At 42.9% G+C, this 27,360-nt stretch overlaps 1 protein-coding gene across 1 annotated transcript in view; it reads left to right on the top strand.

Annotated features, from left to right (window-relative positions):
- The first annotated feature begins 23,134 nt into the window (after positions 1-23,134).
- LOC137414779 (ephrin type-A receptor 4) overlaps positions 23,135-27,360 on the top strand; it is a 104,473-nt gene continuing 100,247 nt past the window's right edge. Inside the window, exon 1 of the mRNA XM_078786681.1 lies at positions 23,135-23,348. Coding sequence (XP_078642807.1) covers positions 23,249-23,348 — 100 coding nt within the window. The 5' untranslated portion in view covers positions 23,135-23,248. The remainder of the gene's footprint in view (positions 23,349-27,360) is intronic.

Here is a 27,360-nt window from a genome sequence, read left to right as displayed (position 1 = left end):
TCTTCCTTCCTCATAAGTCTCATATGTGGGGGGTTCAAATGGTTCTACGAGGGAATATTCACAACAGTCCAAGAAACGCCAAATATTAATTTTTTTAATTTCAGTATAAAGTACTCATATATCTAAATAGTCAGAAAATAGAGAAATTAATTGTTTTTATATCTCTATACACCTCATTATACTGATTATTGAGTGTCTTTTGATTGAATGTCCAACATAAGTGCTGAATGAAAGTAATTAAAGGAGTGTTGACATTATTCAAAGTCTATAACCAGGCCTCATCAGGCAAGGACAGAATGTGTGCCAGAACTGCGAGGAATAGAAAATGTCAATGAACATATTCTGAAGCTTTAAATTAGGCAGACATTTGTATTATAATATGGACTGCCTTTCCTTAAAGGAGAAAGTTACTTACTGCAGCTGCTTCTTGTTTTGTCTTTTTCTTTTTTACCACAAATTCTCTTTTTACACCCACTTACAATAAATTGGCTGGAGTGTTCTTCAAATCTTCTTTGATGTAAATCAATACAGTATATATAACGACTATGATGTAATACAATCATGCCTGTGTTTATGATGGCTTCTCATTATGGTTGTACTTTTAAAAATAAATGCATTTTATTACGATGTATAATATGCTGTATATATGTATATGTGTGGGTTTGGATGGGAGTTTCAGTTAATGGGAGGGTTGAAGTTTCACGAGAGTCGAATAGGTTGTGGGTGTAAGTTGTGTAAAGAAGATCTACAACAATGCTGTGCCTTTGAAATGGGGCCTGGACAGTGCCTTCAGAAAGTAATCTCACCCCTTGACTCTTTCACATTTTGTTGTTACATCCTGTTGTTGTTGTTACATTTCAAATGGATTAAATTCAGAATTTTTTGATCACTGATCCACACATAATACCCCATACTGTCAGTTTTTTTTTTTTTAAAGAAATGTTTCAAAAATAATAAAAAATGAAAAGCTGAAATGTCTCGAGTCAATAAGTATTCAACCCCTTTGCTATGACACTCCCAATTGAGCTCAGGTGCATCCAATTTCCTTTGATCATCCTTGAGATGTCTCTTCAACTTGATTGGAGTCCACCTGTGGCCAATTCAATTGATGAGACATCTGTATTATAAAAGGAGCCGTGTTTGTCTGTTTGTCGTGTTCTAACTTAAGAACGGATTAACGGATTGCAATAAATCCAACTACGGTGGATTCGGGTAACTCCCGGGAGTGTTTGTGATCCAAATATATATATTTTTTTTTTACGGGTACATGGACGTTTTGTCAAAACTGCAAAAGCCAACACATGACGTTGGTTACTCCTCAGTCACATTTGCCCTACGGCTAGGATACGGCGGCCGTACCCCCCCTAAATTGACAGAAACGTGCGGCAGCCGCAGAGTTTCTGAGGTGGCCGGAGGGTGGCCCTAGGTCGTATGGCTATCTTTTACAGGCCATAGGGGTCGCCGTGGAATTATAGCGCGGAGTTATAACTTTTTTCATTTCTAGGGTGGCCGTAGCAATTCGACAAGCCGTAGCCATGACGACGATATACATATGAAAAAGAACTGGTATATATACCCACTCGTTACCGTCCGTCTAGCCGCACGTTCGCCTTAGGGCCCCCCTGCGGTCGCCTTGCGGACACCTTGAGGCTACCTTGCGTCTGCCTTGAAAATTCTATGGCCGCCGCAGGGACGCCCCAAGGTCACCGTGCGACATCAAATCAAAGACCGTACGGCACCCCCACGTTTTCGGTCTCCACAATTTCTAAATACCCCGTGCGGCTACCCGATAAATAAAAACATATGTGACTGCTACATTGTGTGACCATGGAAATACTGCGGCCGCCCTATAATTGCTAGTGGCCGTAGATTTTTTTAGACCCTACGGCCGCCGAGCCAAATGTGACTGAAGCATTATCCCTGCACAGAGAGAAGGATCTCCCAGGAATCCTTGTTTTCCTTCTTCCCCAATAGATTAACCATCGCAGCAAAGATTGGTATTTCCGTCAGAAAAGCGATGGGTCTTATATTCTAGTGAGTTATAAAATAAACACACCTTTCTATATAAGGTCCCACAGTAGACAGTCAGTGCATGTCAGAGCAGAAACTCTAGCATGAAGTCCGAGGAACTGTCCGTATAACTCCGCAATATAATTGTGAAGTGGTATAGATCTGGGGAAGGGTAGAAAACAATTTATATAGTGTTGAAACTTCCCAAGAGCACATTGATGTCCATTGTTAGGAAATGGAAATAATATGGAAATTCCCAGTCTCTCCCTAGAGCCGGGCGTCCGACAAAACAGAGCTAATGGGAAAGAAGCTCCTTGGTCAGGGAGGTGACCAAGAACACAATGACCATTCTGACAGAACTACAGACTTTCTTGGCTGAGATTGGAGAACCTGCTAAAGTACAACAGTCTCTGCAGCACTTCGCAAATCTAGGCTTTATGGGAGAGTGGACAGACGGAAGTCACTCCTGAGAAAAAGGCACATGACGGCACACCGGAGTTTGCAAAAAGGCACGTGAAAGACTCTGAGAGCATGAGGCAAAATATTCTGTGGTCTGATGAGACGAAAATTGAACTCTTTGGCCTGAATACAAATCACAACCTCTGGCAGAAGCTGAGTACAACTTATCACACATCCAACACCATTCCTAGCGTGAAGCATGGTGGTGGCAGCATCATGCTATGGGGATGCTCTTCAGTGGTAGGGACTGGGAAACGTGTAAGGATATAGTGAACAATGAATGGAGCCAAATACATGCAAATCATTGAGGAGAACCTGCTTCCGAGTGCAAAAGACCTTAGACTGTGGCGAAGATTTATGTTCCAACATAACAATGGCCCCAAGCATACAGCAAAAGTAACACTGGAATGACCGCCGGATGAACCTCACTGCTAGGGGTTGCTGCACATGTGTACCGGACATTCTGGGGCGCATTGCATCATTTTGAACGTCCTGTATTCACAACCAGCAACTTTTGAAGCATTCACCTCTACTTTTATCAAAATAATCCTTATTTTTCATTTTCAAAAAATAATTTCAGGATTTAAGAGTTCCCTTAAATTTACTGAACATTTTCATTGCACTTCCTCTAATATTATATACAGGGTTTTTGAAAAGTGCTGAATCATAGGGGTATTTATTTTACAGTTTTATTATAACAATTGCCCAAATTGTGACACGCATACACATCAATTCTTATATGTAGGTTTCTTTGAATATTTCTTCATCTTGACACATCGAATGTAGCACATTCGTTTCTGATTTGATTATTTTGATCTTCAATAGTATGTGGTTTTATGGTATGGACCACTGATTTCTGGTGTCCCCAAAAAAAAGTAAAGTGGTGTTAATTTCCTATGGTTCCAAACTGTTGAAACACCCTCTATTGTATCAACTGCACTCGATATGAAACAAACTCTACATTGGGGAGACAGAGTGTAGATTGGGTGTTCGTTTTGACGAACACTTACTGGATGTAACAATGAACAGAATGGACGTCATGAAACCAATAGCTCGGCACTTCAATCCTTCCAACTATTTCACTTAAAATGTGACTATCTTTAGACTTTCTCTCCATTATGCCACTTTGGACACGAAGACACAAAGAACAAAAGATTATTTTTAAACTCAGCACATTATCACCCAATGGGATTAATGAACATTTTTCATTTATTTAATTCTCACATCCCTCAAAATAATTAGTTTTATTTTTCATTTTTCCATTTATATTTCCTCCCTTCTTTTATTCTCTCCTTTTTTTCTCTTATCACCTTCTTAGTCTTCACGTTTTCTTCTCCTCCTCCTCCTCCTCCTCCTCCTCTTCCCTTTATAAGGGGAGAGATTCATTGACACCAAGCTCCTGCACTGCCTTGACCATGATACTCCTCCACTCACCTCTGTCCTCAGCCAACTGTCTTCACCCTCCAAACCCAGAATACCTTTCATTCGCCTTCATCATCCATTCTCCTTCTATCCATCCTCTTCACTCCCGCAATGCTCCTGACCCAGTTGTTCTTGCAAACCTGCAGCCTCTCTTGCCACCGTCTCCAGACCGTAAAGGTAGCCCGGTCTTACACACGACATTCGAATCCTTCCTTTTAATCTCCTTGAAATCTTCTCTCTGCCATTACTCCCTCCACTCTCCTCCATGCATTCACACCCACCTGAATCCTCCTCCGCACCTCTGACTCTGACTTACCATCCCCGGTTACTGTTCCATGCAGATACTCAAACCTATTTATTTGTCTGATCTCCTCTCCTTCTAATATGATATTCATTTATTTTCTCTGCTGCCCAACCCAAATCACCTCCATCTTCTCCATGCTCATCTTCAGCCCATGTTTCTCAATTGCGTCCTTCCACTCCCCCAGTACTTCCTGCATCTCCCACCCACTCTCCACCACAACAGCCTGATCATCGGCATACAATATCCTCCCCAGAATACTTTTCATGTTTACCTTCCTGCTTACCAGCTCCATCACCATGATAAACAGAAGTGGGCAGAGAGAGCTTTCCTGCCTCAAACCAATTGTTCACATTGAACTCCTCCGACATCACAGGACCAACCAAAACTCTTCCCTTCGTTCCCTTGTGCATCCCTTGCACCAACCTAACTTCTGCTTCCGGCATTCCCATCCATCTCAGTATCGACATCACCATCTCTCTCGGGACAGTGTCGTAGAGCTACTCCAGGTCCACAAATACCAATGTCATTTCACCTTGCACCTCTAACCTCTTCACCAACTGTCTGTTTGAATATCCCATCCGTCGCCCCCTACTGTTTCTAAGCCTCTGCTGCGCTTCTTCAATCTCCATCTCCACAATCTCCATATTCTTCACGATTTTTTTTCACCGAACTTGACTCTCTCTTATAATTCTTTAATGAAATGTGTGACTCCCTTTGACCTATGACCATTGATCTTTCACCCCTAACTTTGACCTGCTCACCTCCACCCGCATTTGACCCTTGATCTTGGATCCAGTTATTTGATCTTTGACCGCTGTCCTTTCATCCAGCCGATTACTTTATATAATCCTCCATCCACCCACATTTCCTTGTTTTGCTCTGAGGCTGGGCGAACACTCAGTGTCAGCAGCCCCTCATTGCTCATTGTGTGAAACATACTCATCATTTTTCAGTTGTAAGCATCAAATGCAAGCCTGTCAAAGCTACAATATCGTTTCCTAAAAGTCCTTGAATTTGCACCAATTTTCTAGCGACATTTCAAATCGGAAAACACACCTTAGTTGTTGCTGCTGTTGTTGTTGTATAGCCCCGGAAAGTTCTCTTGAACAAGCCCTCGGCACTGACACTGGTACCCATTTTTCCGACAACGGAAGGATGACAGACTAAATCATCCCACCTGGTGTTATTTGAACGGCACGATAGGGGCTTGAACTCAAGACCCTAAGATCTTAAGCCAACCACCTTGACCGTTAAGCGAACACCAGACTTGTATCACAAAGTAAAAATGACCTTCTTTGGGATCTGAACTCATTAACCATTCATAACTGTGATTCGCAATGTAAATAAACAAGAATTATGAGTGCACAGCACTTCGTAATGTGATAATTGTGTTTTTAGTGCATCTCGAGGCAGGGCGCACTATCTGAGCTCAATGCCACCGAGATGATGTACAATAATTGGAAGTAATTGTAACCATGTCTCTGTGGATGGAGCACAAAAAGCTGCTCTGCATCGCTATTTCATGATTCCCGCAGGGGGTGTGATGATCGCTTGCCCAGAATGCGCTGACGTATGTGATGTGAAAATCCACAAATACTGCACGTGTTCTGTACTCCAGGAGATTGATGGTCTCTGCGCTTGAGTCAGCGCTTTAATCAGAAATTGAAATGAGTTGATTCGACTTATGGTAAACTATTGTGCGATATTTGGAGTTTCTTGGTTGCAGCGCTGTATTTGATGGATGCATTTGATGCAATTCTTGCGATGCACGGAAAACGACAGAAAGTACAAATCGTATAATCTTCTATGTTGTTTACAGGTTAGAGGAGCTTTTGCGAATAATATTGTTACGGGACCGTGGCGAGGATGTTGTTTGCCGAGCGGATGGCCGCCGCGCCCGAACAGTTACCCCGACTAACCCGATTCCTGAACGTTGGCCGAATCGCGCCACAGATATTCAATGGGGAAAAGACTAAAACGAAGGATGTAAAGAAGAAAGAAAGACAAAGGGTAAGGAATACAAATATAATTTATTTACTATTTACACAATTGAAAGAAACCAAGGAAGAAGGAAGGATAAGAAAATAAAATACAGAAGAGGAAAGGTGACACAGTGAAAATTGCTAGCTTATCTATTACAGTCTTAATTAACCCAGGGACAGAACAAACAAAGACGGACTCACACGAATGGGGAATGGAGGCAGGAACGATTGGCTGGACCGGGAGGAAGGTTCAGCTCGGACCACAAGCTGGAAGGCTTGGCAGGGCGCACAGCAAGCCGGGCCTCGTCAGGCTGAGACGCAGGGTGACGTCGTGCACTTCTCTCAAGGCTTCCCCCGCGCTTCTCTCGCGCACTTGTGTTAAAGGCTTCCCCCGCGCTTCTGTCGCACTTGTCTCAAGGCTTCCTTCTCGCTTCTGTCGCACTTGTCTCAAGGCTTCCTTCTCGCTTCTCTTCCCTCCTCGCGCACTTCTCTTAAAACGGCTTCCGCGCGCGCTCTTTATAAAGCCGCGGGCAAATCAAGCCGCCGGCCTCTAGAACACGCCCATCGGTGAGCTCGCCTCGGCCCTGATTGGTCGGCACGGCCCTCTGGCTCCACCCTTGATGACGATGGGCGGGCATGCCCAGGATTCGGCAGCTCCTCCCCCTTCTTCTCCGAGCCTACCTCGTGGCGAACGGAGTCGCGGAGGGAACAGTTGGCAATTGCGGCTTTGGGAATGGGAATGAAAGGGGATCTATCTATTTGAATTCGGTGCAATGGAGTGTCAATTAATGGAAGACAAGGCCTTACCCTACTACACAGAATAAGGAAATAACTGTCAACAAAGGGGGAAATCTATGATTGGCTAACGTGATTGTTTATGAAATAACTACGGAATGACCTTTGACCTTTATACACAACTGGAGGCAGGAGGGTCCAGAATAAAGCAATAAAAAAAAAACACAATCCTCATATCCACAACAATATATTGTTACGTTTATGGGGGCCAGGTAGGATTGCATAGGTAGTGTGCTCTGACTGTCGTGAAGAAGAAGAAACCCTCATGTAACTTAAGTCAGCTCCATGTGTCCGGTAAGAGCGTATCTTTTTCCCCATGGCGAGGGGTGGGGCTATGTTAATTAGGTAGGGTTTAAGGGTTAATAATTCCCTGTATGTAAATGCCTCTGTGATTTTTCATTTGTTCCTTATGACACACACCACACCAGCCATGCACTCCGCACCTATACTAAAAACACCATATAAAGTAACCGGAACCAGGACATTCAAATACCGCTGACGCTGCTGGTCGAGTCATCGCAACACCAAGCAGGCAGGGCCGTGAGGCCCCTCCCTGAAAGGTGATGATTGATCCGGGCGATGGAGCGATGAGATGGTCTCTTTGATTGGAGCACACGCGGACGTCATCGGATGACGTTGGAGACCAGGGAACAAAAAGTCTGAGTCCCGGCATTTTCCTTCCTCTTGCGTTGGGACATTCATTGCGAGCAGACACATTCTTTCTTCTCTCGTGTTCCTGCGCTGGTTTGATTACAAGCGGACGCACTCTTGTTCGTGCTCGCTCTGTTCCCGGGTGTGTGGAGGAGCGGATGCATCCTTTCCCTGGTTCGTTTGTACTGACTTTGTGACGGCTGTGTGCGCCTGAGAGACCTCGGTGCTTTGTGGAGCGTGGTACGAGGACGGAGCGAGGGCCTGCTCGCTTCACGTTCATGGTTGGCAGTGGACACGGCTTTGCGCCAAGGCGTGTTTTCCTGCACAAGGACGCGGGGCCTGTGACGACCCCGGACGGTCAAGGGGACCAGAGCTGAGTACCCGCTAACATTCCAAACACATGCGCATTTATTATTTTCCATTTATTTATCCCCTTGTGTTGTTTTACGAGTCCATGTGGGGGGCTCTATTTCGGATTTTAGTTTTACCATGCACTTATTGTTCCCTGGAATTATTTTAATTAAACCTGTTTATTTATCGCATTTTAATTCCGTGCCTGCTTTGTTTAATCATTCGTGGTTCGAGGACGCTCCAGTGGAAACCGTGCAGGTAAGCTTCGCTACCCTCCACTACTCCTCATGTGTATAAAGAGGATCCGCCATAGTTGACTGAATGCCTCGGAGGTAAGCTCGACCGGCCACCCGTCACCTTGGGGGATCTTAATCCCCCGGTGAAGGCGACAATATGATGCCATCTCTAGATTATTAGCAAAAAGTGGTGTAATGGTGAGGGCGTCTTCTCCGAGTCAGGGAGGTCGATGATTCAAATCCCGGCCGATTTATACCAAAGACTTCAAAAATGGTACTTTCTGCTTCCTTGATTAATGTCTGTCTGTTTGTATGTCAATGGATGCTATTCTGTCTGTCTGTTTGTATGTCAGTCGTCTACAGGTCAGAATTTTAAACCGATATTCACAAAACTTCACCAAATGGTAGGCTTGTATGTTCGAGAAGCCTCTTGATTTTGAGGTCAAATGTCATCTTGATCTCTAATTTCTAAAATTGTCATTTTTCATCGGATTGACTTTAAAGTCGAACAGCATTTGCACATTGAGTCACTAAATTGGAAAACCAACTATTTTTGAGGTCAAAAGGTCAAAGGTCAACTCAACGTCAAACCTCTAGAATCATACATTTTAATCTGAAAAATCATCAATTTTCATCCAATTGGCTTGGAAATTAAACAGCAATCACATACTGCCTCACGGAATTGGGAAACCAACTATTTTAAGATCAAACGGTCAACTCAAGGTCCAACTTATAAATCATTAATTTTAATCTGAAAAATCGTCACTTTTCATCCTATTAATTTGTAAATTAAACAGCAATTAAAGGGTGTTTCAAAAAGAGTGATACAACTTTAAACGTTTATTTAAAAAGAAACAGAAACCTCAGGAATGTGAACCAAACATTTCTTGAAAGCTTATGACATAGTATTTTCTATCAGATGACATGGTATTTTCTATCAGATGACATGGTATTTTCTATCAGTGATTGCTATTGCAGTAAGTTACTGCTAGAGTTAGTGAGAGGGCAAGGTCTAAAATTGGCATTTATGCAAAATCCTTGTAATTGACGTTCTCGATGTGTGCCCCTCCACGGTTCAGACAGGCATTGATCCTGACTCCAAAGTTCTGTCCAACTTTCCTGTAGGTCTCATGTGGCACTGCCTGGAGGTAGTTTGACACCTCCTGCTTCAGATCATCCCGTGTGGCAGGGCAGTTGACGTAGACAGGCGGTTTCTGAAGAGCTGCTGCAGAAAGTGATGGTGTCACTATCTGGATGCGGGGATGCACCGTCCTGCATAAACCATGTCATGCTGAGCTGGTTTGGGGTGACCTTTTGGGCTAGGTCATTATGGAACTTCTGGAGCACGGCCCGGTAGCGCTCACCGTTGACCGTCACCGTCCTGCTGTTGTCATTCTCAAACCAATAAGGCCCTAGCATTCCCCATCTGTCATTGAAGGCGCAGAAGCATGTGACCTTAGGCCCTTTCAGGTAACTCTCAGTGATCTCCTCAGGTGATTCTGTTCCCCAGAAAAAGTTGTTGTGGTTGTTCATTTCGTCTCATACCACAGAGCCACCACTTTTGTCTTCTGCTCCATTGTCAATGGCATAGTTGATCTACGGAGCTAGAAATCCCAGGGATCAAATACCACGATAACAACACGAAACCCTGTAAAGGAAAATGGTAAAGGAGAAAAAACAAGGAAATGGCAGGACGTCAAAGTTGTATCAATCTTTTTGAAACATCCTGTACATAGCGCATCGCTGAATTGGGAAACCAACTATTTTGAGGTCAAAAGGTCAAAGGTGAACTCAAGGTCAAACTTCTAAAATCATAAATTTTCATCTGAAAAATAATCAATTTCCCTCCAATTGATGTGAGCCTTGATTAAGATCATCAATTTAAATCTGAATGAAATGGACAATTTGATGTATCCATGGCAACTGATTTTTTTGGGGCAGGGTGGGGGGGGGGGGGATATTTTGCAGGTATCATGCTCTGCACGACATATTTCTTGTCTATTTGTTTGTTTATCTGCTGAGAATGTGACTAAGTGTATTAATTACATTGGTCCCCCATATATATTTGACCCCTTGAGGCTCTTAAGAACCCTAGGATCCAAAATACCCAAAGACCCTCCAAACCCAAAGACCCTTGAAGAACTCTAAGACCATTTAGATCCCTAAGAATGTTAAGACCTTTAAGACACTTTCAACCCTAAGATCCATGAAGACTCCTAAGACCCTGAAGACCCATTAAGACCTCTAAGAGCCATAAGAACCATAAGACCATTTGAGACCCTTTATAACCCTAAGACCCTTCAGTCCCTTTAGACTGTTCAGAACTCGAAGACTCTTTAGACCCCTGAGACCCTGTATACCACATTATACCCCTAAGACTATTAACCCTCGATAGGTGTACCCCTGGGTATACCCATCCATACAGAATGGGTATACCCAGGGGTATACCTACCTGGGGTTAGGACCCCTAAGATCCATAAGACACTTAAGACCCTGTAGACACCATTAGACCTTATAGACCCTGTTATACCCTTTAGAACCCCTAGGCCTCTAAGACCCTCTCGATCTCCTTAGACTCCTTTCTGCCCTGTAAACCTTTACCCCTTTTTTAATACCCTGCCGATCTCTTTGACCTTGAGTCCCTTTTTCGATGAGTTAAGACCATTTAGACTGCTTCAGACAATTCGGACCCTTTAGACCTTACATTATACCCTATAGACCTTTTTGACCAATTTAGACCTTTTCGGGACCTTTAATCTTTACACATTTACAACTAGACCATTTCGAACCTTAATTTGCAATCATCGACCTTTCATTTAATACATCCTTTCATTTATTTGCCAGACAGAATCCACCACAAAAAACAAGTCTGGTCGAGGATCTACATTTTCTGATTGCTCTTTCTAGTTGTGAGTTGTGTATGCAATGTTTAGATTAGTCCGCTAATCAAGTAGTCAAACAAGTAGATGAAATCCAGAAGAAAGTGACGTCATTTGTTTATTGCCATGTTGTTGAGAAATTATAACAAAGGTTGTCCAAAGCCTGGTGTTGTATTTACATCTCTGAAAAATCCAGATTTTTTTTCTTCCTGGCAGTGGAACTCAGCACCTGCAGAACCAGCACCTTGGGCAGCAGTGACGTACCTACACTTTCCCAACAGGGGCATTTGATGTAAACAAAGGACATTCTTGGCAAAGTTTAACTCAGGCCTTTCACCATTTTGTCTGAACATCATTTGCAAAGCGATGTAGCCACTAGATGGACGACAGAGGGTAAAAAGTGAATGCCATGGCATTGTGACAGTAGGGTGTGGGACAGTTGGACAAAACAAGCAAGGGAATGAACGAATCGTAAGAGATGGACAACAGGCAGCATTGAAGCCTTTCAAGCATGGAGTAAATTGCTTTATCATGCAATGTGCAAATGTGACCCTGTGAGTGTGGTGTCTCGGAAAGGGATATCTCCTCCAGTGGATGTCACAGAGAAGTGTAGGCAGTCGAGATATAGAAACAACTGAGCAACGGAATTGAGCCATTAATCTCTGCCAGTGCGCATGAAAGTGTCAAAACATGGCGGCCAATCCAACAAGACCACTTTCTCAGTCTGATGAAGACCTCCAAGCTTTTGCTCATGAAACAATACAAAATAACATGATTAAAGTGCGGTATGTGCATCACAACACTCAATGCAGAAGTTGCTCCGCTTGGTATAAAAAGGAGATATCAACATTGCAATACTTGGTGGACCACCACCCAAGAGGGGCATGGATCTTCACATGTTCACCTTATAAACACCAGTTCTGGACAGGATGCAGTTTCTATCTCCATGGTTTGACATTGCAGACCATGCAGATGTCCGCTGCCTGGTAGCCCACACCGAGACCACTATGGGCGATGAAGACCTCGAAGCGAAGCATAAATGTGGAACGGATCGGAAGCTTACCCCGGACAGCACGAACAAATTCCAACAAAGTTCACGCCAAGGTTAAGGTAAGTTATTCCTCGGCTGTATTTGGGTTAGTCTCCAAAAGTGATGTTTTTACAAGACCGCTTTCTTGAACTCTGTTGCCCGTCACTCTTTCGTCTTGATAATTTCCATACTTTTTGTACACAACACAGAGACACAATGGCTGAAACAAATGATTGCTTGTTTTCCCTTGTCTAATGTGTCATTGCAAATATTCTGGTACCTACACTATTGTTATGGAAGTTATCCCAAACGGGTCATTAAGCCACTCAAGGTAGTAAAGGGCTAAGGGAAGGTTAGAAAAAGACAAGGATAAAGCAAAATAAAAATAAATAAAAAATAACAAGAAAACATCCAAGATACAGGAAGTAGCAGATGTCAGTCAACTATTACGTAAAAAAAGGAAATCTTCATTTTTGCTCATTTCATTTAAAGAAAGATTCCTGTGAAGGATAAATAAAGCAATGTTTTTGAGCAAATATTGAAAATTTCAACACAAATTTGGTGCAAACTTCATCCCGACCCAATTCCCATGCACGTTTGACAACGCCTTCTGACAAGTCACACAAATGGTGGGCAGCCATTACCTCACCATCATAGCAATTATATCATTGGACAATCGCAAACGTGACAATTTGCCATCCGGAATCAAAAAGGAAAGTTGCTCAAGGCTTTGGAAACGACATTCTTGGCGGGGTGAAGAAGCCAAAGACGGATTGTCTTTCCCCCTTCCGTGAGGTCACGCAGTCTGGAAGTAGGCCTATTGGGCCCTGTCCGACCGTGACACTTTTGAGCGTTCCATGCACTTGGCCTGCTTTTCTGGAGTCCATTTATATTCGAGCACAAGCATACAAGCATTCCAATGTCAACCGAGATTTCGCTCTTCTGTAGATGACAATCAGCAATTAAGCTTTTTATGAAGAATCATCTGAGGTTAAAATGTCAGCATGTACAACACTTTCCTCAAATGCGCTCCGGCAATCTGGACCAATTTGGACGTTTCTTAAAAGCCCCTTTTGTAGTATGCAAAGCTATGACCAATAACAGTTTGTTTATCCTGTTTTAGTGGCATTTCAGGATTCAAAGGAAATGTTCCGTGAAAGAGTGTTAATGGCTATTTTACGGGGTATTTTAACGAGATTGTTCGTTGGCAATTAGCTTGGATTCTTGAGAGCAGCGCTCAGGGTCCTTGCAAAAATTCCTCATTCCTGCTGGCCATATATATATATATATATATATGCATATAAATTACATATATATATATAAATTACATCAAAGTACATCAAAATTAATTACATCAAATTAATTACATCAACTCGTATATATATATATGCATATAAATTACATATATATATATAAATTACATCAAAGTACATCAAAATTAATTACATCAAATTGTATATATATATATGTATGTATATATATATATATATATATATATATATATATATATATATATATATATATATATATATATATATATATTAGGGTGGCCAATTTTTATATAGTATTTTTTTTTGTAATATCGCACACACACAAGTGACATTTTAGCGGTTAGATGGAAAAACAACAGTTAAAATTTTAGGGCAATCCAAGAAGAGTAAGCGGTCTCCCAGAACCCTCTAAAAGTACTCTGTGTGACAGCGTTCGGTGAAATTTCTGGTGTCCATAACTATGTTTCTTCTCAGACAATTCTTGTCAAATTTACACCAGCCTCCATGGCGATCAAGATCTTACTTTCCACATAGAATTCCACTCTGTGGAGCACTGCTGTGCAGCACTCGTTCAATCGACGGCTGCTCTTTCTCGCATGCTGTCACCATATGTTTGAAATATATGCAGCCGCTGTGTTCGATACTTTGTTTACCTCAAAGGGACCAGAGATTGAGCTTTTTCGTCGACTCAAGTGACAGTGGGATGTTATCGACAAGTCGAAGTTTGAAGCTCTTGATAGCGACGAGGCTGGTGCAGGTAGTTTGAGTGCATCAGAGAAAGCATGGCTGGAATCTCGCCGTACTCTTGTTGTCCATAACCTTCAACAACACCTGGAGACTTTCCAACCTCGTGAAGACTACCTAGAGTTCGCGAGACTCACACTTTGGCTCCTGGGAGAGGATATGGACATAGGTACAGGATTTTGTGCTCCTGGTGCTTATCACCGCGCGAGATGGATGGCAAAAGGGATTTATTGTCTTAAAATATTTGGATTTCGCCATCAATTCCACATGAGCAAGCGCGAGATGGACTCATTGCGACGAATTTGTTTGTTTGTTTGTACTATCTATGCAAACTTATGGTTTGCAGCACCTTTGGCTACAGCTGCTCCGACAAATGACTTATTAATGCTACAGCTGATCGAAGATTACCAACAAGTTGACAGAAAAATTGCCAGAGTCGCAGAAAATAAAATGCGGCTGCACTTGTGGTACCTAAGTGAGGACCTTAGGACCTAAGTGAGGACCACTGCCTTTGTTCAGCGATGACAGCACTGATGAAGATAAGGGGGCTATCGTCAATGCTCTGCAGAGAGATCCACTCCCAGAAGATGTTCGACGTACGGCTCCAAACAAGATCCCTGAGTTCCGGAACCTTTCCGTGGCACAGTTTGTCACACAGCGCTCGCTCAACCTCTTTGAGTCACTTCATTTGTCACAGGAGTTCCTGACGGCCGCAGTAGACACGTGATGACATGGTTCGAGCGTGATGACTACATTGCAGCATGCAAGACTGTTCGTGCACTGAAGGTGGTGAACGACTGTGCAGAACGTGCAGTCAAATTGGCTACTGACTTTAATGAAGTCCTTACCAAGAATGACCAGCAGCGCCAGCTCCTCCACCAGGTCGTTGAGCATCACCGGAAGCTTCTGCCAACCAGTGCCACTAAAAATCAACTGGTCAAGAGCACCAAGTAACACTGATAGCCTGACTGCCCTGGCACCATTGTTTTGTTACTAAACAGATTTTGTTTTTAAACACTGTTTTTGTTTTTGTTAAAAGAATGCAGTTTCACATTCACAATTATTTAAATATAGTGTGTTTGATTTTGGACTCGATGATGTTGTTCATGGGGGACTTTGGGGGCTATTTGTGGGTCAATGGGGATGATGTGTTTTTTTTAAATATGAAAGGACTTATTAGATGAAGCTAAAATTTGGGTCCACATGGAGGCTGGTGTACATTTGAAAAGAATTGGCCGAGAGAGAAAAAAGTTTTGGACACCAGAAATATCAACGAATCCGGTCTTGCAGAGTACTATTTGAGGGTTTTGGGAGACCGCTTACTCTTGTTGGATTGCCCTAAGATTATTACTGTGCTATTTCCTCATCGGGCCACCTCAAATGAGAGGGTGTGCGATATAAAATTCAAACATGTAATTTTTCGGGCCACCCTGATATATATATATATATACAGACTTGGCATTTAATATGGAATATTTTTTTTGTGGGGGTGAACTTACTTTTCAAGGTGACTTAGAACCAAAAGTTCATTGGAATTATGTTGAAATTATTCTAGATTTTGTTAATGTGACCTTTAAAAGAAACAAAAACCACATTTGACATTTTGAAGCAAATAAATTGATCCTTGAAAGTGATGTAAACTGATATCGAACTCAATTCACGGACAGTACTGTGTTAAACTTCTGTACGTTTTCCAGAAGTATCTCTTTATTTTGCACATTAGCCAAAAAAAATTTCAACAAAAGCTAAATTATGACTGGGATTAAGGACAGTAAAATTACAGTTCAGTACTTCGTGTAACCCCCACGAGCATTCAGGATAGCACGTACACGTCGAGGTTTGGACAGGAATCGCTCGTCAAAAACGAGATTTGCCAAGGTTTGGACAGGAATCGCTTGCCATGCAGTGACAATAGTCTGCTGCAATTCACGCACAGAGGTAGGCTGCTGGTCCAAGTTGTCGATTTGACGCGTTAATTCTGCCCACAAGTTCTCTATCGGATTCATATCCGGGGACATGGCAGGCCACCCCATATGCTCTACACCACAGTCAGCAAGAAAGTGTTGGATCATGCGAGCACGATGAGGCCGTGCATTGTCATCTTGGAAGACAAAGTTTCCTCGAAAGGCTGCACGAGCAAATGGAAGCAATGTTTCTTCCAGAATGACCCTGTACTTGAACTGGTTCAGGTTTCCATTATGCAAAAAGTTTTGCCCCCTGCATGAAAAGCAGCCCAAACGGTCACCCCACCACCTCCAGCTTGGACTCTTGGCACTATACAATCTTCGTTGTGGGCTTCATGCACTTGGCTGCACACTCGGACGCAGCCATCTTGACGATAGACCAGAAATCTAGACTCGTCACTGAAGGTCACATGATTCCAGTGTCCTGGCTGCCATTGACGGTGCTCTCTGGCCCACTGCAATCGGCGCTGGCTGTGTTGTCTGGTCAGGCGTGGCTTTCTCAGGGGACGCCTGGCACGATAGCCTGCTTGAACCAGTCGTTGGTTGACTAGCCTTCTGGATACAGGCACATTGGTCAGTTGCTGCCACTCAGCCCTAAGCCGATTAGCTGACTTGGTGCAGCTATTGCAGACTAACCGGTGTAGCTGGCGATCATCTCTCCTTGTGGCTCTGCGTGGACGTCCTGGCCTTGGTATTGGAGTAGGGACACCCCTCTGAGCATTTCGTTTCAGGATCTTTGAGACCTAACCTTGTGATGCCATACTGCTGAGCAATAGCACGCTGTTTCATGCCAGAATTTCGTAAAGCCACCACTCCATGACAAACAGCATTGTCAAGTTGACGGACCATCTCCAGAGGAAGCGGTAATAACTTTTGTAGACGTGCAGCAGTTGTTTTCCACTAATACAGAACGCAACAACCCTTATATACCCGATTGTGAAGCCAATCGTCAAATGTACCTGTCCTTACATTTTGTCACGCCACCTGTGATATTATCCTGTTATTGACTTCTTGCTGCGAAAGACAATCAGTGACATGGTTCTTTTGACAAAGATATCACCGAAGCGTAAAAGAAACTCACCAGATTGATATACTGAGTTCAGAAAGTAAACCCAAGTCAAGAAAGAAAAAAAATTCCATATTAAATGCCAAGTCTGTATATGTATATATATATATATATATATATATATATATATATATATATATATATATATATATATATATATATATATCCATATACAAACGTTTTATGACTATTTTCACATTATTTTGAGGATTGGTCAAATTAGGGCATTCCTCCATATGCCATATGGATCTATCGACTGCATTATGGTTTTGCAAACCCAAACATTCCATATCTTCTTGACAGTTTCAATCAATGTCTTTTTTAGGACGTCTTCTTGGCTTTCTTCCTTCTCCCTCGAGCTGTATTACTCTTTTTACAGCTTAATCTTCTGATCATCATTGCACATGACCATACCGATCAGGTCTTCTCTTCATCAGTTCTTCACGAGTATTGATTTTAAATCTCTTCCCGATTTTCTGAGCTCAGGATTCTTCCTTTCAGGGGCAATCCATTCATCCATTAGATAATTCTTATCTCAGTTCTCTGCATTCTCTTCATGTCTTCAATTCGCAGTGTGTGTGTGTGTGTGTGTGTGTGTGTGTGTGTGTGTGTGTGTGTGTGTGTGTGTGTGTGTGTGTGTGTGTGTGTGTGTGTGTGTGTGTGTATCCACACTCCCGCCTGAACCATGAGGGTGGAAGTGGCCATCTTGCCTACCAATGATATTTCTACAAAGTGATACTTCTGGCATCACCATCAACCATCACCAAGGAGGCATATAGGATAGCACTGACTTACGTAATGGTGGGGGATGCAAGATCAGCAATGGATGCAAATCCTCTGCTGGTAAGAAAGCTAAAGTAGTTCGTCGGTCGCTTGTCATTGCAGACATTGTGTCACTGGAGATGACGGCCCTGGTATTCATCTTGTCTTAGTCGCTCAACTGACTTAACTGAGACTGAGAGCAGTTCTCCTCCGTTTTCTGTTTTTCGCAAGTACTTCTCAGTTGTCTATTTTATTATTTTAATGTTTGCTTTCTTCCGTTGCCTTTTCACAACTTTGTAGCGTAGCTTTGGTCTCTTTGGGTCAAGCTTGCCCTCCATGAGTTCAATCATAAAAAAAAGTTATTACTGTATTTTTGTTCCACTCAAAACGTGCGCACACTCATGCATTATTGTGTGTTTTCTAATGTTGTGACACGTACGAATCTTAAAGTAGTCACGATTGTTTTTATTATATACATCCACATGCCTGTTGTACCAGCTTGAGAGTTTGGACAATGTCAGGCTCAGCAGCCCCGGACACGCGACTCGTCTCCTCTCTAAGCCGAGCTAATCAATGCAGATTCCTTCCGAGCTGCATTGTTATTCAATTAGCAGGCCTTGTATAGTCAGCCAAACGTTCCGTCTCGCTCCAAGCCTAACGAATGCACAGGGCACACTACATTTGAACCGAGTATTAATAGATGCGACAATAAAAAGGAAAGTCTGAAAATGGGATGCGGAATAAGGGATGATCGATTTATCTCGTGACAAGGGCATGTACCGAGATGTATTTGTGGAAAGAGAGCTCAGTAATTAATACTCTCCTACATTAGGACATTGTGATGTATATAGAAATATACGTGTACACATACATATCCTCAAGATGAAGAGGTGCGTGTCCATTGATCACTGACTGAACGTCCAGATATAATTGAAATTGAAAAACTAAATTAATTTCGAATTTATGTTTTTTTATGGATTGCAGCCAACACTTGGGAGTTACATTCAGAGTTGTTTCTTTATTGAGTAGTTTGTGCTTTGTTGAGGTTTTATCTTTATTGACAAATTCCTGCTTTGTTGAGGAGTTTTGGCTTTGTTGAGGAGTGGCTGCTTTGTTGAGGAGTGGCTGCTTTGCTGCGGAGTGTTTGCTTTGTTTATTAATTCCTACTTTGTTGAGGAGTTGCGGTTTTGTTGAGGAGTGGCTGCTTGGTTGAGGAGTGCCTGCTTTGTTGAGGAGTGACTGCTTTGTTGAGGAGTTGTGGCTTTGTTGAGGAGTTGCGGCTTTGGTGAGGCATTGAGGCTTTAGTGAGGAGTTGAGGCTTTGGTGAAGAGTTGAGGTTTTGGTGAAGAGTTGAGGCTTTGGTGAAGAGTTGAGGCTTTGATGAGGAGTTGAGGCTTTGATGAGGAGTTGAGGCTTTGGCAAGGAGTTCAGGCTTTGTTGAGGAGTTGCGGCTTTGTTGAGGAGTTGCGGCTTTGTTGAGGAGTTGTGGATGGATTAACGAATTCCTGCTTTGTTGGGGAATTGCGGCTTTATTTATTTCCTGCTTTTTTGAGGGGTTGCGGCTTTGGGAGGAGTTTCAGCTTTGTTGAGGGTTTGCAACTTTGTTGAGGAGTTGGGGCTTTGTCGAGGGGTTACTACTTTGTTGAGGGGTTGCTACTTTGTCGAGGGGTTGTGGCTTTGTTGTGGGGTTGCATGGTTGTGGCTTTGTTGAGGAGTTGCATACCTGTGGCTTTGTTGAGGAGTTGAGTAGTTTTGGCTTTGATGAGGAGTTGTGGAGTTGTGGCATTGTTGAGTAGTTGCATAGTTGTAGCTTTGTCGAGGAGTTGCATAGTTGTGGCTTTGTTGCAGAGTTTTGTCTCTGTTGCAGAGTAGTGGATTTGTTGAGGTGTTGTGGATTTGTCGAGATGTTGCATAGTTGTGGCTTTCTTGAGGAGTTGCATAGTTTTGTCTCTGTTGCAGAGTCGTGGTTTTGTTGAGCTGTTGTGGCTTTGTTGAGGTGTTGTGGCTTTGTTGGGGAGTTGGGTCTTTGTTGAGGAGTTGCATAGTTGTAGCTTTGTCGAGGAGTTGCATAGTTGTGGCTTTCTTGAGGAGTTGCATAGTTTTGTCTCTGTTGCAGAGTCGTGGTTTTGTTGAGCTGTTGTGGTTTTGTTGAGGTGTTGTGGCTTTGTTGGGGAGTTGGGTCTTTGTTGAGGAGTTGCATAGTTGTAGCTTTGTCGAGGAGTTGCATAGTTGTGGCTTTCTTGAGGAGTTGCAGAGTTTTGTCTCTGTTGCAGAGTAGTGGTTTTGTTGTGCTGTTGTGGCTTTGTTGAGGTGTTGTGGCTTTGTTGACGAGTTGTGTCTTTGTTGAGGAGTTGTAGCTTTGTTGAGGAGTGGATGCTTTGTTGAGGAGGTGTGGTTTTGTTCAAGAGTTGTGGCTTTGTTGAAGAGTTTCGGCTTTGTTGAGGAGTTGCGGCTTTGTTGATGAGTTGTAGCTTTGTTGAGGAGTTGAGGCTGTGTTCATGAGTTGTGGCTTTGTTTCGGAGTTGTAGCTTTGTTGAGGAGCTGTAGCTTTGTTGAGGAGTTGTGGCTTTGTTGAGAAGTTGAGGAGTTTTAGCTTTGTTAAGGAGTTTTGGGGTAGTGGAGTTGTGGCTTTTTTGACATACATTTTTGAATCGTTGCTGCTTGGTAAGTTTTTGTTTAATGCAATTTTTTTGTTGAGCTCCAGGTCTGCTAACTAATTTAATAACCACACCGTGGAGTTGTTGATTTGAATAATTACATTTAGTGGTGATTGATAGATCAGGAAACCAATTGTGGTGAGTATCGTTTTTAGAACTTTGCGAGTTCATTCATGTATGAATTATTTTACAATCAACCCCCACTCCTCTCTTCAATGTCCTTTACATACTTAATGTTTTTGGAATATCAATGGAGCTAAATTTATTTCATGGAAATAATAACCCCATGTTCTGCAAACCTGCATTTTTACAACTTATATAATGACACAGCTGTTTTTAAGGTCAAAATTACTCCATTTGTGTAACAGTTACTTGACTTTATCTGTGTTATCAGAATCTAATTTGATTAAGAAATAACAACAGACTCCTTTTTTCACCAATAGTAGTACTGCATCCTAGAACGCACTCCTGAGGCAATCATGTTGGGATAAATATTTTTAAGAGGAGGCTTTTAGGCTGGTACCATGACCAGATAGAGTTTTTGACAGAAGATGAAATGAGATATGGATGTTTGAGTTAAATAAAGTAATTATAATGTAGATCAGCAACATTTAGCCAGGGTTTTTCTGTTAATGTTACCTTGTGACCCAGTGATCCCACATACCATGTTTATTTATTATTTATTAACGTTCAAGTACACGAATGCCTCTTGATGTTTCTACAAGATTCCCTATGAGCCTTCGATCAGAGATAAGAAAACATATTAAAAGGAAATAAAATTTCATTGAAAAATTGAGACCAGATTAAGTGAATAGAGAATTGGGTGGGCGTACATGAGTCTTGATGGACCAAATTCCTCCCCTGTCTTTTTCTGCTAAAATTTTGACAAAAAAATTAGAGGTTGGTTCAAATTTTTCTGGCAGTGCTCTTAATTCTGAAGTTGACAGATGTAGGTTGATAATTTTCGAGGGAATTTCTCTTTATCGAGTTGGTAACCAATAGACCACCCACATCACGTTCCTGCTTTCGTGCACATTCCGGAAAAAAATGATGGCGGCAGGTGAGATCACAGAGAGGACGGAATGGCAATTAATTGGAAATCTCTGGTTAACGGAAATGTCAAACTTATTGAATGTTAGATGATTTGCTGCACATGATGGTAATGATTGTCTGTCGAGGATATTCATTGCCCCATCTAGTCCCGAAGACAGCAGTTCACAACCACCTCAGGTCATCATCCCCCATCCATACTCATGATCTCTTCTACCCCCAAATTACCCCATTCCCAAGCACTCCCTTTTACCAGCTAATGATGATTTCCCCTCTTCTTTGCCTCTTTTCGTTTGTTAGTTGTCGGTTGATTTGTTCCTTTTCTGGTTCATCTGCACATTCCACTACCTCTTCTTGCTGTGTTCCATTGACCTTGCATGAAGGTCGTTTAGCCACCCACGTGTCCTTCTCCGCCTCCCCTTGACTCTCACTTCGACTCTGCTGTTGGTGTTTCCCCATTTTCATTTTGTTCCCTACCATTCTGCTCGAGCTCTTCCATGAACCTCGATCATGTATAGCAAAAAATAAATTGCGTCATCAGCCAAGGAGAGAATTTTGGCGCAAGTCTTTCAGGAATCGATTGACCAGGCCTGATGTTTGACTAAAGCTGACTTTTGGCAGGAATTTGAAATTTGTTGGTGATTCTCTTGTGATATTGTTGGGTTTTTTAACATCCATCAGCTAATGCAGTCATATGGGACACACTGAAAAACATCGATCCAATGGACTGTGAACTTTGCTATCCAACACCCTGCTGGTGAAGCACCAATCCAAAATGAAAGTGCCCAAACTTGGATAATACAGTTCCTCCCAAAAAATGTAAGTATAATTTTTGTGATATCCATAAGTTCACTTGCAGCAAAGGTCCAAGTCAAATTTGAGATAAGGGTCCTGGTCAGATTTCAAAGGAACAGGTCCACCTCATGATTGTCGAACCTTGGAGGAAAGAAGGTGTGTTGGGATATTCAAACATTCAGATATGGCATGCTGCATCAATTATGTTAACCATCAATCAGAGAAGAACAAATGTCATCTGCACCTCGTTTTCCATGGTGGTAACTAACCATACTCTTGGCACCATTTACCTGATAAAATGCATTGCTTATATTTTACGCCGACACAGATCAACACTATCTTTCACAGAGATTAGTAAATCCATTTCACCCGACGTAATTTCACTGTATCAATCCTTTACATGAGATGTAGATAATCCCTCTAAGGTAGATTTAAATAATTGCTCACAACTCCAAAGTATTGTGCCGAAGCTCAAAGAGAACTTTGCAAGCAAGGGTGACCTTCTCCGATTATGTTCTGAACTTCACCGTCGCTCCAGGTCATGGAGGAAGCAAAGTGCTTTATCTCACCGGACGGAGAAGCGTGGAGCAGGGAGGTGGAAGCACTGAGGTTTCTTTCTCGTGCGGCTCCGCCCCAGACGCCACTCCGTTCCATTCATGAAGGGACGCTGGGCGGAGGCGTAGCACTCGAGCTCTGCCCAGCGGAGCTTCCTCCACCACACAGTAAAGGAAGGAGGCTGTGGAGTGCGGAGCGGGATTGCGAGCGCTTACGTGGAGAAAGGAGCCCTCGGAGTCGGAGCTTCTCGCCTGCGCGTTTCACGATGCAACGAGTCCCGAGCTCTGCCGCAATGTGCCTGACGGTCCTTATACCTGCCCTGCTCGGACTTTTAAGCCGAACAATCGCACAGCCCTCCAACCAAGGTGAGTCGAACCTTTCTCGACGAATTCCGCTTGCGATGCACCTTCTCCGTCCCTAACCGTCGGCAGAACCTCGGGCTACCTCGGGCACACCCGGCGGGTGCCGAGTAAGGTCAGGGTGCTCACACCCCCGGTCGGCACCGGCCCCAGGATTACACTCTCGGGGACGAGTGCTTTAGCGCAAATCGATTTTTCTCGCCAGAGTAAGTTCACGACCGCAACTTTACCTGGAGCTCCACCGTTTCATCCTCCGACGGCAGCAGTTGCCGAAGAGCGCACTTTGCCGGTGGGAATGCGAAACAGCAAAACCTGCGACTCGCCCAGCTCGTCTTTTGCCGTCGACTTTGTTATTTGTTTAGCTCTAGCGAATTATTTAACACCCAGGTGTGTTTGTCGGAGCACAGCATCCCAATTGCACCGACAGTGCCACATACAACATTTGCCCCGATCCCACATAGATCGGGAGTGTTTTTTATGCTGTTCAATCGGGAAACTCCATGTTTGTAGTTCTTAAACGTCAGAAGCCTTTTTGTCACATCCAATTACTGAAAACAGGGAATTCGACTTTTCCTAATCACGTACCGCTAATGGGAGCACCGCTGTTGTTTCATGGAGCTCTTGGACTTCAGTGGAGGCTCCGCGAATGATTTTCCCTGCCCCTAAAGGACGGTAATGGGAGGATAAAAATGGATCTCCAAATCTTTTTGGCGCTAAATTTAACGCCAGAGATTTATTATCACAGGATGGAATTTCCTTTTTTTATTCTATTCTTAATTAATGGGGGTGGGGGGGGGGGGGGGGGAAGGCAACTGCTCAACCAGCAATCCCCTGCCCAAATTGTGCGGTCTTTGTCTATAGCTTCCCTTAATCGATTCAGTTCAACAGACGGGATCAAGGCACTGGATTACCTCGAAAGATGGAGATTCAACTTTACATCCTCAGTGTGTGGTGGTATCATGGCTTGAAAATCTCACTTGAGGCTCATAAAAGTATGTTATCTTGACCCGCTTTTGTAAGTGCGTGCAGCCTACAGTTGCAGAATTCAATTTCTCACAACCTGGAGACAGCCAGAGATAAAATGATAACATTCCTCCAGGAATGTGCCAAAATGGTTGCCCTTAATCTGCCCTTTCTAGCAGTTCAGTAGCTACAGAAGTATGGGAGCATGAATTATTCACAGTTACCATGTTGGGTACAAACAAGTGTCTGTTTTCTCTACCTTGAGGAAGTGAAATTGTACCCGGCGCATCGAGTACTCCGCTTTGTACTTAGGCCCACCATGAGCAACCGACTGTTTTGTTTTCTCATGCATGGCTTTGTAAAAAAAAAAAAAAATTGGTCTGAGAACCCGCTCGCACCATCCAAGAGCTCCTATCTGCTGCCAGATCGTCTCCCATAGGGTCTCATTGGCTCCTGCCAAGTTGTTGGGGGCAACGTGCGAACCCCCATTGTCCCGTGGCAGATTTGTGCTCCCGGTTACGACTCACCCCTTCTGCCTTTACGTAGGACACCTGGCACAGTGTAGAGAAATCAGCAGGGGTTGTAAAATGAGGAGCGGGAGGAGAAGTGGAAGGCAGGAAGTGGTGGTATGGCAGTGGAACGAAAGTGGAGGGTAAGGTCATTAGGTCATGGCGAGTTGTGGTTATCATTTGTGACGATTTAGAATCGCGTTTGGACATTCTGGAAGAAATGGGTGAAGGAGTAAAGGTGTGGGAAGTTCTGGGTAATGGGGGCAGTGACGGCTAATAGGATTGCAAGGTGGGTGGAAGGGTATTTGACGATTATTTCGGGGTGGGAGAGAGGGAGTGTTGATTTTTGGATGGAAATATTTGCAGATGTCTACATTGTACTCATTTGGCATGGGATTAACGCTTGAGGGTTGAAAAAATACCAGCAAAGAAACATGTGCATAGAACTCCTGGCCAACCTGGTGAGTGAGAAACACACTACGCAAGATAGATTGCGAGAAGAATGTGGAGTTATTTCCGCCATCAGACGATCTTTCTTTAAGGCCCATTGAGACCATAATCGACTTTCTTCCTTCTTGCAGACTTGTTCCATTACAGTATATCTGAGAACCAGTGCGGACTCACTGACTGACACATACAACCATTACAATGGCATTTCCTGTCCCCTTGGGAACGCTCAGGGCTAATTAGTTACCCAATAAATTCCCTTATCCACATGTATATCATACCAAGTACATCGGTGATGGTTTGCATGCAGTAAAAGATTAACTCGTATAATCATTCATTAAGTTATATGTGAATTAGCAGGATACCCATCACACCCGAGCAAACCTCCTTTTAAGTGGAGATAAGAAAAGTGTGGCCCTTTACGACAACACGCAGACGCAGTGTGAAGAATGTACACAAATTCTGAAGCACATGATTGATCCTCGAACTTGGACATAATGCGCATTCAAGATACACATATGTTACGGTTAACTTGGACAATTTTGCTGAACCATACCTAGGCTGGGTACTCTAGTCGAGCCTTGAGGTGTTGCAGCAAATCTTAAATCGTGGGTGGTCCAGGCAAATGCACACTCAGGAACCGGTGTGGAAAAGTTTTACGTAATTTACATTCAAGGTAAAACATCAACTTGTGGTTATATCACACGTACAGATGTTATATTTATTATTTACATTAGACAACTTTATAGAACTGCTCTTAAATCACTTGGGGCCTCCATAAGGAGGCTGCGCACAGACACTAAATTAACATTATTTTGTCTGCCTGCAGACACACACACACACACACACACACACACACACACACACACACACACACACTAATTGCAATACCTTCTCCTATCCCATAAGGAACAGCTAGGTGAAGCTAATAATTATATGCTAGATGAGATGGTGGAATCCCAGAGGGACATTGTGTATTTGGAAAGGTGTGAGGAGGTGCAGGTGCAGAGGAAACCTAAAGATTCTGAAATAGGGAAGATGTAGTTTCCTGCTCATTGCTTTTATGTTATGGTATAATATGTACAGTATATTTTCTCGTGTTTTAATCATTGTAACCCCAAAAATGTCAAAAACATTGGAGTCGGTGACGTTAGAGCCATCCGATCCCTAGATAATAGCTGCCAATGTTTGGAAGATCATATAAGGGCCATATTATCCGAAACGGGCATTTGCGTCAGATAATTTCAATTTATTCAAACATTATATTATCAATAATTAATTGTTTTCAGAATTCCTATCATAAGTCAAACCTACCCCAATATGCTTTATGACAATATCCAACAAACTTGATGCATATTTTTAAAAGATATACACCTTTACTGGAGCAGTAATAATGACACAAAGTTTATCACTTTACCCACATCACTTGGGGTTCAACCATCCTACTCTTGACAACAAAACCAGAGTTTAAGACATCTCGTCGGTCCCATGTGACTGTAACACCTAAATTTGTTCAAGCCAGTTGGGTCGTTACTGTTTGTAATGATTATATTGATATGAAATCCAAGTACAAATTATGGATCTTTTTCCCCCTAGCTCAAGCAAACAATAGCTTATCCTTTGGCAAAACCATCTTTTGTCATACCAGGGCACACCACAGCAGGCAGCCAGTTCAATATCCATTTGTAAATAAATAGCACAACATATAATTTGATCTGATCTCAGTTCCCATCGGTTTCTCCATGTGGAGTCTCACGGGCTCATCATAGAGGTCATAGACTGAGTGCAGTCCCATGGTTGGTAGTGTCCAACCCTACAATTGAATGGTGCAGGTAATTTGAGCCGAGTATGGTACGAGTTGCTTACTTGCTTGACGATGAGCGTTTAACAGGATAGAGCACGCATAACTCTGGGAAGGCAATGGCAAAGCACCTAGTTTCACCCTCAACAACAAACTGCTTCGGAAGCACCAATATGCTACGTAAATAATATGGTGTAATCAAATAAATACTGACCCAGAGGTCCACTAGCATTAAAGATTCTTGGAAAATGTCTAACTTCCACTTTGTAGACCGAATAGCCAGTGTCACGCTTCTTGC

This window comes from Myxine glutinosa, chromosome 11, assembly GCF_964187855.1.
Source record: "Myxine glutinosa chromosome 11, kmMyxGlut1.1, whole genome shotgun sequence".
In the NCBI taxonomy this organism is placed as follows: domain Eukaryota; kingdom Metazoa; phylum Chordata; class Myxini; order Myxiniformes; family Myxinidae; genus Myxine; species Myxine glutinosa.
This window is presented reverse-complemented; position numbering and strand designations above follow the sequence as displayed.